Raw genomic sequence first — 12,059 nt, forward strand, 5'->3', positions numbered from 1 at the left:
GTTACGGCCAGTTGGGTTAACGATCAGTTGGGTTAACGGTCGGTTGGGTTAATGAGCCCCAAACGGTCGGTAACCGGCATGTTTATGCCATAGGGAGTATCCCGGTAGCGCGGGAAGCATCGTTCGCCAATATTAATTAAAGGCCTCTAACGCTGCAGGAAAATTTTAGTAGAAGATTTAGAACTATGTATTTATTTAGTTTTAGCGTTTGTTCCCGCTTTGAGGGCGTGAAATGCCGTGTCATTGTCCCTAATAAGTCATTGTCCCGGCATTTCAATTGTCGCCCATAAGCATGAACCAGGCCACCAACTCACAAGCTTACATGCAACAACTAAAACCAGGCAATACTAGCTACGCAAGCTATGCTAGGACAAACTTTTGAGACAAGGCATCCTCCAATTGGCACGCGGTAAATTGACTTAGATTGTTTGCCCTGGCAAACTTATGTACTCCAAACTCATCCACTGGATAGATCTATCCGCAACTCTTGGTATTGGCTCCCTTCCGATGGGCTGTTATCAATGACCCAAACCAGTTTTCAACCCAACCCTTCGCATATCTGATTGGAAACTCCACCCACCTCGTCACAATTTGTGGCATTTGTGGCATTAACATTCCGCGAGGGCTTTTGCAAGCCTTTTGAAGCGGTGGCATCAAAGGTCAGTTTCTGCCTGTCGACAGCCTTACCCTGTCCAGGGACCGTGCGGTGGGTACGGGGAAGAGAGAGACCGTAGCATCCGACAGTTGGTCGACATGCACTGCAGGCAATTCTATCCAAAAATCATTTCACCCAAGAGGCGCGCGGAGCGGATATCATCATCGCCTGTGCAATTAATAAGCCCGGACATGAGATATAGCTCGCCGTATCGGAAATGCGAACCTTCGGTGCTGTGCCACACGTCCCGATGATGATTAATGCGGTCGTCATTATCACTCTGGGAACCGGCCTCCCTTCGATTTCCCGGGAAAATCCCTTCATTTGACGTTCATTCCTTGTTCATTCCGTGCTCATTTCGTATATGCTGCTCGTTACTTAGGCGTGGTTACGGTTATTAATGGGATTCTCGTTTGTAAACCACTTTTATAATTCAGTAAACATGAACCCAGCCACCAGGAACATTCTCCCCCCCCCTCAAGAAACCCTAAGGCCTAACCGATTGAGGAACATGTTAAATGACGAGTTCAGAAAAGTACCGATCGGTGGATGCAGATCCCGTGATAATACTACGGAACACCCGCGACTGCTGGATGCATAACCGGCACATCTTGTCAAGCATGCGCCGCACATTCCACATACCGTGGCATCGTATAGTTGTACCGCGCAGGAGCGCTCCTTGGTGGTGGTATCGTTCATGTATATCGGAATGGGTGGCGAGAGGTTCACTGTCTGGCCAGCATTAACTGTAATCATTCGAGCCTCGATGGGCCATACATTGTTGAGCGAGCAATCGGACACAACGATGATGTAGTCTGCGGGCAAGAGACCCATGTTGGCGACACTCAAGAAGATGTGGCCTCGGGTGATGAATCCCAAAGATCCGCAACTCGTGGTGCTACCGAACTCGCACATCCGCAAATTGGAAAGCTGTGGGTGGGGTATGATGGTCGGTATGGTAGTCAGGAGGGTTTACAAGCGATTAATTGGACCAACAACTCTACGTACCCGCAAATGAGGTTAGAAGCTTAAGATAATCGGTAACAACAGAACAGAAATAGACAGGAGCAGGAGGGGAATGCAGGAGCAGGACGGATGGGACAGAGCTTATGGGAAGTAGAAGCTGGGAGGAGTAGAAGCAAGCTGGAGTGAAGATAACACCGATGGTCAAAGACCAAAGGTCTCCGCGGATGCTCTGCATACCGAGATCTTCTGGACTAAAGCACATTTGTACGGCATTCGTTGTACGGCCAAGGAATCGTGCTGCACAGGATGATCAAAACATATTCCTCGGTAGGCAGGGCGGATTTCTGTACGGAGCTACGGAGCTACATTCAATATGAGGGTCGGGCCATTAACTTGCATAGAACTCTCAAGAAACTCTGAATCCACCATCATGCAAAACGCGGGGGGCAGGAGGCACTACGGCGTGTTGTTCAAGTGCAGCAAAGCATTATGTAGTAGTAATGGCAATCTATCGCTAAGTAATAATTACGTTTGGTATTATCCTGGGTATCACGGGATCTGTCATCCGCCGATCGGTTCTTTTCTGTGAAAGACGTGATATAATATTGCGTCACCGTACACTTCATGTATGTACGTACACCGGACGTACCTTGCCCGGACTAAGTGCGGTTGTCATCTGCACTGTATCAGCCGACACGGTGAGCATCACTGAGGGTGGCTGGCTGGCAATGGGCAGCCGCAAGTAAATGGCGCCATCGATAGCATCTACCTGTCCAGTACAGGTACGGATGAATGGTGCAGACACAACCACGGCAAAAGGTGGGTATCGAAAAGGAAGGCTATGAAGTATGCATGTTTTCAAAGCCTATGGCTGCTGTTACGTGGTGTGTATGTTGCGACTGGTGCTTGCCAGTTATGAGGATTTCGCATCCTGGGGTTTAAACACCTCACCGCCATTCCGTTGACTCCATTGAACTGGGAGAGCAGGTAAAGTGGCGTCATCCCGGAACCGATCCGTTTCTGATCACCCTCGAAAAGATCCTTGAGTTGATTTCTCAGGCAGGTCTGTGAGCAGTGGAAATAGAAGGGAGGTGTGAAGGATAAGAACCAGCTGCAGAGCAGCAGGAGGGATGGATAGGGTACGGAAGGGAATGACGACGGCAGCAGCAGGGCAGGCAGGCAGGCGGGAAAGTTTGGATCACATAGCCAACCGCGGTTGGCTATGTGCTAGACTAAGACCCGGCCGGGTCTTAGTTTAGCTTGCTTGCTTGCTTGTGTAGATGGTAGGAAGCTTCCTATAGAACCCGATAGGATCTCTAGATGCATCACCGGTGGAGGCCAGGCATAACTAGCATGTGCGAGCGACCTCCGTCATATGTCTGGCAAGGGACCGGGCACAGGAATGGGGAACCGACCACCCACCGATTCCGTACGGAAACAGGCATTTTGCTGGTTGCGGAATGCCGTGTAACTCGTGCCAATCTTGTCGCAGGAGAGGCCTACAGGCAGCAAGCGAGCGTGCATGCGGCCAAAAATCGCTTGCTTGATTAGGACACGCATATGCATTTGGCGGAAGTGCATTTATCCGTTCAGGTGAGAGCCGATTGAGGGTCAATGGACAAAAGGAAACACGGAAAGGGTGCCACACCAGTACTAGTGGGTCACATCATACAGTGACAGGATTCTATCCTCATCGATGAAGCTGCAGACCAAGTCTGCTGTCGTGCGTCGCACGAGTGAAAACTATGCAATAATGACCCCCCCCCTTAAAGCTGCATTAGTGGACACTAACGAAACAACACTAGTGCTCCTGTCTGTCGCTGTCGACAATTTGTTGCTTGCCCTAGTCTATCGCAAAATCCAACATGAGGCAGACAGGCTGACTATTTTGAATGCGCATCGGGATGTTGTACGGGCCCGTCCATTCTCTGCACCTCGTCCTGATGACGTATTGTGGTAGCTAGTACACAATTCGGCAAACATAACAACTGCAAATACGCGGGAAGCACCTGACCAGCATCTCGGGAGGCCCCGAACAAGCATCGCGGCTCACCGTCGTATGTTACCATTGTGCGGTTCACCATCATCCATGTCCTGCCATTGACAGGAACTGAGTCCCCGGGATAAAGCTCCGTTTCGTTGAAATCAGCTCGTGGGATCATCAAGGCCCGGGTTCTGTGCTCGTGATAGGGTGGGTTGAGGGACAGCGCTGAGCTGGAGAGGTTCAGCGCCTCTTACTCGACCACTCGGGGAAAGACTCGCTTCCATATTTGCAGAGCAGTCCGTAAAAATAAAATGAGGACTTAGGGTTTTCCGTAAATGCTGGCCCCAAGGATACGGAAGCCAAAATACGTCAAAAATACGAAAGACAAAATGGTGTACGCAAAACATTGAAGTGTTTAATTAATGTACAAAAAAAATTATCGTTACCATGGTATGATAATGTGAAGCAAGTTCGAGCGAGGGATGTCATGCAAAGATGTATGGAACGGTAGGACCCTTCCGTGAAATGACGGCCGCGGCATACATGCACCCGTAAAATCATAGACACGGATTAACGGGGCCTGATCGACCCCGAGACGTTCGGAAGGGTCTCGTCATATGACGGTCCTGATCAGGATCCTCACAAGCTGAGTGGCGACGAGGTGAAGAACTTAAAATAAAGCCCGGGCCCTGCCATGTACCCCATATGTGTAGACATACAGACAGACGAACTTACAAATTACACTCATATGCCATCCATACTCTTATATTTCCTTTCCGCAACCCCCGGAACGCACCGCACCATGCACGTACAGCAGAAACGCGTTCAGCAGCAGTTTCTCATCTGCGCACTAGCCATGCATACTCTCGGATTAGGGTGCCCCTCTAGCATGGGAGAGCAGGGAACTGCCTCGGGAAAGGGGGCCGCTGGTGAAGCTTAACCACCCTGTAACGACATACTCTCTTACGTACCCTAGGTCTGGCACCTGTGCGTATGAGCTTAAGTCCCCCAAAAGCCTGGCCGATGTCATTTTGTTGCTGGTTGTTACCAGTGGACCGGCAAGAGTGAGATCCAGAGACTCGCTCCTTGTGATAACAGTAGACTTGGAAATCCTCAATGTGCCATTGACGTAAGCCATGCTGGCGGGCTTCCCGGCGGTGGGGATATGCACTTCTAAGCGGACTCCGAATTGCAGCGTCCCGCCGGGCCTAAGGTTGTACCCCTGCACGCGGGTTTTTTACATAGCAAGACGCATGGCAGGTATAACAACGGAACAAAAGCGAAAGGAAGCATTGCTAAAATGGGAAAATCAGTAAAATGGATGTACGGGGTGGAGGTATGGATGGCGCGCAGCACAGCAGCAAGCAGCACAGCAGCAACCAGCAATGAGCCGGGGGGCCAGCATAGCTCGAAAACGACAGCACGTAGTGATGCACTCTAAAAAGCAAGGGTACATATGATGTGTGGGACAGGGGGGTTATATCTTCACCCTGCGGCCGCTACCCGGCAGATCTAGACCCTGCCTTCCCCGGTATTTCGGGGCACCCTCATCCAGTCACCCTAGCCAACTTCTCAGTAGATCAGATCGCTCAGGTTCCGCACCCACCACCACCGGCATCCAAGGGAAATCTGCCGGATCGGCGGCGGCTCAACTTCCATTCCTGGTCAGCTCGCAGGTCAACTTTATCCCAGGTCGCCACCGTCCATCGACTAGGGGCATCGACTAGGGGCATGTACCTTTCACCATCGTGTCACAACATTTTACCGTCAGGTTCAATTCACCGTCTTTTATTCTCGTCTTTGTTAATATCTGTATAATTATGCGTATTCCGTGTTGTCGCTTACTCACGTAAGGTGTTTGGTGTTTGCCTCGCTTCGCTGTTCGACTTGTGGACGACTAGTATGCGAATGCATACTCATTTGTGTATGCGTGTGTATTTACATTGTAAGCTAGTCTGCCGTACGCATATGTTTTGTCGTTGCTACAATCGTGTGACGCGACAATCGGACGCGACATTTTTCAACTCTGACAGGTTTCGATCCCGGAACATATGCATGCTTCACGCCATCGCGAACCCTCACTGCCTTTGACAAGGAAACACAGACATATCCGCCCGACTGCCGTAGGATGGAGTATCGAATTGCGTACAGGTCTGTAATGTTACATGGGCAACCGATTGCTACACTTCTCCGCCCAGCTAAGCCTGCCGGAGCATCAATGTGACGACGGGCGGCTTGGATTATTATCTCCGTACCCCTTCCCGGCTCTCCAGCCACGCAGGGCTCATATGACTCGTTACGGCGCAGCCAGGATAGCCGCAAGCCAACGATGTAAACAAAAGTCCCGCGCTAATCATGACCCAGCCACCTAGGGCTGCCCAGGGGGAACCATGCGCAGCACAGCACACGGCGCTTTCCAACAGCCTGTACTGAGTAACAAACATCCCCAGTTGTACCCCAGTTGTTGTCGTACTCACTCTGTACCACTGGTCGTCGAGCCTCAAACAGTGGGCGGAGACGGGCTCTCTTTCAAGCTCTGGAAACATGTTCTCGTCGCAGGCCTTGTTTGCGCGCCTGAGGGCAGGGTTTCGGCCGGAGAGGCGTTGAGTCATCCACTGATTTATGGTGGGCGTCGATGCGACGTTTCATCAGAGCACATGGAGTGCCGTATAATGCAACCCTATATTTACTGTTGTTCCCGACGCGACGCAATATGTTGTTACATGGTTGGGGGTGCGTGACCCCGTGAACCTGTAAAACTACCCATACGAGCCGAAGGCTCAAGGGCAATATCTATACACCTAAAAGCCACGGAGAACAGGAAACACCGCTGTTGTGACTTCCTGCAGCACCAAGGTGCTCAAGTAAGACGAGCACATTTTCAACGCAGTGCGGACTTTGGCATGCGTATAATTCGTATACAAACCCCAGCGCAATCCACCCGCGCGCCTTTCTCACGTGCGAGCATTGACCGCTGTCTGATCCCATATCACTTTGCGATCACACCAGCAGCAGAAGCCCTGACTATCCGGCACCCGCTTTCCGTCCACCTTCTGCCATCCGCATTGTGGCCAGTCGTCAGTTGGCGCGTCCTGTGTCGCGCATAGATAAAGCGGCAGGGCAGCTGCATGTATGCGCGTGGTGACGGTTGTGATTGCGGTTGGCCTGCTAACTACCTGATGTCAGCCATGTACGCAGCAGCAGGCAGGTAGCTTCACTCCTTTGCTGTGTGGCAAACGAAATTTCTTGGCTTTTCAAATAATTACATTTGTTGAGGACCCTGTTGCCCAGACCAGCATTATCATTCAAGCTACTTACCGGGCGGAGCCCACAACTATTCCCCGCCCTCCAGGTGAGGCGCCCTGCCTCAGCGAGACTGGAAATGTGCAGAGCCATGGAAACTGCCACCACCTGCCACCACCCACACTCCCGTCAGCACGTGGCGGCGGGTGAATGTGCCACACCGTCCCTCACCCACTCAGTGCCCTCTGCAGACTCCGCGCTTTGAACCTTGAGAGAGACTCAGACCCTTGAGAGAGACTCAGACCCTTGAGAGAGGGATCAATAGGGATCAGGCTTTCAGAAATGCAATCCTCCCCCCCCACACACACTGTGTGTGACCCTTGCCAAGGCCGACCCCCCTCGTTTACGTACCTCACATAGCTTCAGGGGGTTTATGTCGAGGACTTCGTATGGCTTATAGTTATAGGTCCCGGTATAATTCAGCATGTGGGATACGTAAAGCGCTTCTTTATTGTACTCCACTACCAGGGGCTCTGCCAGGTCACGGCAGCTGCAGCCCTCATCGACAGCGGCGTTGCAGGGGCAGGGGCATATGCCCGATGGACTGCGCGCGGCAGAAGCAAATCCAAATGCATGCATACATTTAGGTGTATGCATGGGCAGATAGAAGAGACGGTGAAGAGACGCACGGGAGAAGAGACGCACGGGATCGAGCGGTAATATGCATGGATGTATACATAATTGTTAGTTGCACGTATGCCAGGTGTATGTATGGGCAAAGCCAGGAGTTCAGTGTGCTCCATGGCCTCCGCATTCCCCCAGCAGAGCCGTAAGGATGCCGGACCACAGCGGAACAGATGATCCATGGCGGCTCACTACCCTCGCTCGACTCTGAGCACTCGAGCCCAATCATGGTTTAACACCGGCAGGCAAAGAGTACTCAGGGAGATGCCAAGGGAGCTGAACCCTTCTTACACACGGAACCAGCCTTGCAGTATGGAGCATCTAGTCATCACGCGCCGTAAATGGATCTCGTTGTTGGTGCTCATCCTCCGTACGGAAAATCCCTCGAAGTAGCCCCCGAGTAGTGTTAGGTACAGAACCCCTCGCAACACCTCGCAGCCAACTGCAGCCGGGAACTAGACTGAAGGCCCCAACTTCCAGGTACAGGAGTAGAAAAGTAATAAAAAAGATGGATGAGGTAAGCAAGGAATAACGAACTACACGCATGCCGGCTCGCTCCCACACAGAAGCAAACGTCCCGCTACCCAAAAGCTAGTTCCCAACGTTAACGCCGCCTCTCGGTCCGTCCTGCCTGTACTGCACTGGGTTGGTTACTAATATGTAACACACTGAGCCAGAAGAGCTGGAGAATGAAAGGGAAAAGAAGCGGCTATAATAGCAGGAAAGGGAGGGACGACAACATGCGTGTTAAAGCGTGTCACACATGCAGGTGTCCTTATCCTTTTGCTTTTGCATGCGTGCATAATATGTAAAAGTTGCACTATATATACCACGCACGAAACGGCAATAAGATAAGATTACCTGTTAACACATCTAAGTGTAAATATTTCTTGCTGAGCTGTCAGGGATTTGCCTTGCGGAATCGTCAAATTGACGACGAGCTTATTCGTACATGCCAGAGTCTGCGAAGTGGCCAAGCAACGCGCATAGGTTTCGCTGTAATCAAAACAAAACAATTAAATGGATAAAAAAATTTTACCTCGGTAGGGCTGTCTTTGGTGCATTCCACAAGGTTGCCTCTCGCCGCTATCTCGCCATACACTACATTGCCCCAGGGGATTGAAAAAATTACACAGAAGATCAGCCTAGCTTCAAGCTTCCACTGGTGCATTGGACGGAATATGACGTCCGTTCGGTTTTACAAAATGTCGCTTGACAGCGGCAGACTGTAATTTAGCTGAGTTACAGCAGGTCCAAAATGCTCCATGGATGGGGAACTTATATCAATCAAACATTTTCTACGGTGTGCATAACATTTTTATTACGCCATCTGCTTTGACATGTATAATGTTGCAAGATCCTGAGACAAATTTGATTTGTAACGACCGCTTCTTTTCCGCGGACCATGGCGTTGGAATACCGGGAGACGGTCAGGACGTTACGGCAACGGAAATAATAACGCACGCGTTCTAATGTCCACCCCGAAATTAACCATTCATGCGAACATGGAACTAGGAAGGTCAAGTGCAAGCATGTATGCAGCGAATGCATATCCGTATACCAAACAGTTGCTAAGACGAATGCGCGGACACGAATCTTCTCGACTCTTCCATAAAATCACATATCCTTTTCTATAGCCCTGCCACCAGAATATGAAAAGCAAATTATTGGAGGCATATTATGAAAGGCAAGTTAGGCTTTTATGGAGCGCATTCCGCATTTTATGTATGACCACGCTACTGGCTGGATGGAAGAGCAACATTACATGTAATTGCAACGATTCAGCGCATGAACCCTTCACGCGCCTTGGAAAGTAGGGCGTCTTCTTCCCCAATCATCAGTAATGCGGTCATTGGCCCTCTGCCCTTACAGAGAGCGCCCTGCTCCGGGCAGGTCTGCTACAGCTTTAGGAAACCGCATATGCACGTGCTTCTTGCTAGTACGTGCCAGCGCTGGTACGTATGGCCTGTGCGTGTCCAGTTTTTTTTGCAAATAAAGCGCAAACAAAATAAGAATACCCCTAACACGATCCATCCTACATATGGGGAGTAGGCACAGGACGTGGCGCCCTTAAGCTTATTCCGCTGTTTTTGGTCGGTTTGTGCGTTTCTTTGCGAACGAGGGTTTGGACTCCTTGCCTGCCTCTCAATATTATAGGAGCTGGTTATCTTATGCCTAAGGGCCTAGGGCGGAGTCCTTGCTTGGCTTCGGAGGGCACTGCCAAGGTTAGTATGGCACAGCCCTAGCTACTTACGTGCCGCTGCTATGGAACTGCTGATGGGATGTTACACTGTGGGCGGCTCGTCCCGAGAAAGGACCGAGAGCACTGGGGGCCCTGACCGGGGACCGAAACACAGCGCAGGGGCGGGCGCGCCTCACTCTACGTCCGTCTGTTCCTCCGCGCGCGCCTCACTCCCTCACTCACGCCAACCGGGACGCTCTCCCAGCCCCTGGCTAGGCAACACAGCGGCGCAGAAGACTGCGAACCGAACTAAGCGAGAGCCGCACGAGAGGCGCCACACCACCTCTAGGAACCTAAACAGGCTATCTGGCCCCACTTCGCCTGGCCAGCCTATTCGCGCGCTCTCGTCCCTCTTGACCGCCAAAACAAGAACAAAGAGAAAACACCACCGGGGGCAGGGGCTCTACTCAGGGGGCTCCACTACACACTCAAAAACCAAGGCAGGGGACGCCTAGCCACGTCAGGTACGGCCCCTCAGCAGACCCTCCTAGTCAAAGGCCCCACGCAGCCAGCAAGGCAAGAGATACACGGAGGACCACGGGCCTGAAACGCCACACCACAAAAGCCAAGACGCGGTTGCACCGAGAAGACAAACACAACACGGGCACTCGCACACTGGTCCTCTAAGGCCAGATGTTCAAGTACCACAAGCAACGCACACCTCCCGAGGGCGGCCACCACTACCTCACCGGTCCACTCACAACCAAGGCAAAAAACTCGTCTGCACGGCAGTCTCCTCCTGGGGGTTGCGGGCTTCCGGGCGCAGCCCAGCATAAGACAAATCAAAAACACCTATTGCCGCGAGGTATACACCTGTTGTATACTGTGAGCTTTCTGCAGAGCTTGCGGCCCCATGGCCTAACCGTCGGTTGTTTGTTCGTCCAGCTCGGTTTACTTCAACTCTGTTGTAGTTAACCAAAACCTGTTTATGCTTGCTGAATATGAATTCAGTTTTAACTAATACATATGTTAGTTAGCCGGTGGCTTGCGACTACTGTTGGTCGATCGACCAACGAACTCGCGAGTTCAGCCGCACTGCTGCGGAAGTCCATACCTGCATATGGCCTTGGGCTTTATCTGCATAAAGCTGGGACCTGCGTCCCTGGTTCCTCCCTGTTCAACCGAGAGAGAGTAATTCCTGTTTGGATTACGGTCATCTGAAGATCGCACCCCCCAGTCGTACGGGGGGCCTTATCGGCGCGAAGCCCAGTTTGATGCCAACGCCGCTAAGGCGGCCCTTGGCTCACCGGGCCAACGGTCATCGTACCAACGGTACATTCAAGAACTATTCATAATCTTCCAATACCAAACGGTATTTATCAATACCACCTTTTATCGTTGGATATTTTCCTTTCGTAACTGCTTTGCCAACTGCAAGCCTTGTTACAACTTTGGTATCTTAGACCAACCGGTCAAAAGACCTCGGAGTCGAGTACTCCAACGCTTCCGCACATACCTTTTAGTTTTTTCAAACATTTTCTACTTATCCTTCATGGCAAGCCCAAGGAACCCTCAACCCGCCCAGTCGGCGGAGGCTGACCATGAGCGCTACCAGCTGCGCCAGGTGAGCCCTTCAAAAGCACAAAAACTGGTACATAAGGTCCAGGACATGTACGAAAAGTACGTGAGGCGTGCCCAGCGTAGGGGCATCACACCGACGTCGCGCATGTTTGACAAAGTCAGACAATTTTGCGAGGAGCAAGACTATCGCTCCGCACTAGGCTTCCTAATGGAAGCTAACGAGGAACTCTCTTACGTGCAGAAAAGCCGCGAAATGCGGGAACGCTTAGCCAATGCAGCGCAGGACGCCGACAACAACGACCCAACAGGGCCAGGGCCATCGCACGCAGCCAACGGCTGCCGCCCCGGGGCCGACCAGGGTAACGTTGCCCACGGCCGCGCTCCAGCCGCAACGCGGCACACGGCAGGGTGAGTTGCACGAAGAGCGTGAACATAACGACACCACTGCGGCTGACCTCGTCCCGCCTGAGGGGGGGTTGCCACCACTTTCCCACCCACACCGCCCAATTGGTGCAATGCCACCATGTAGATTGGTGCTTAGGTCCCCGCAACAAAATGTTGCACGTATTATCACGCGAACTGACGATATGGACCCCGCGGCACACCCAACAGGTGGAGCCCCAAGCGACGACAAACTTGATAAGCTGATGGACAAAATCGACAAAATGTCGAAGAGAATGGAAGACATAGAGGCGCACATCCAGGCGCAAAGCCGCCGGCGGCCTGGATGTGCGCCTGCGCCTGCGCCTGGATGTGCGCCTCTA

At 51.9% G+C, this 12,059-nt stretch overlaps 1 protein-coding gene across 1 annotated transcript in view; it reads right to left on the reverse strand.

Annotated features, from left to right (window-relative positions):
• The window catches only part of VOLCADRAFT_105707 (uncharacterized protein), a gene marked incomplete at both ends in the record, with an annotated part of 11,949 nt that extends 4,362 nt beyond the window's left edge, over nt 1–7,587 (reverse strand). Inside the window, 12 exons of the mRNA XM_002952837.1 lie at nt 581–688; nt 1,298–1,585; nt 2,271–2,390; nt 2,573–2,686; nt 3,044–3,120; nt 3,675–3,796; nt 4,577–4,827; nt 6,083–6,179; nt 6,564–6,697; nt 6,924–7,016; nt 7,260–7,452; nt 7,538–7,587. Coding sequence (XP_002952883.1) covers nt 581–688; nt 1,298–1,585; nt 2,271–2,390; nt 2,573–2,686; nt 3,044–3,120; nt 3,675–3,796; nt 4,577–4,827; nt 6,083–6,179; nt 6,564–6,697; nt 6,924–7,016; nt 7,260–7,452; nt 7,538–7,587 — 1,647 coding nt within the window. The remainder of the gene's footprint in view (nt 1–580; nt 689–1,297; nt 1,586–2,270; nt 2,391–2,572; nt 2,687–3,043; nt 3,121–3,674; nt 3,797–4,576; nt 4,828–6,082; nt 6,180–6,563; nt 6,698–6,923; nt 7,017–7,259; nt 7,453–7,537) is intronic.
• Nucleotides 7,588–12,059: the final 4,472 nt, after the last annotated feature.

The sequence above is a fragment of the Volvox carteri genome, assembly GCF_000143455.1.
Source record: "Volvox carteri f. nagariensis unplaced genomic scaffold VOLCAscaffold_32, whole genome shotgun sequence".
Taxonomy (NCBI): Eukaryota; Viridiplantae; Chlorophyta; class Chlorophyceae; order Chlamydomonadales; family Volvocaceae; genus Volvox; species Volvox carteri.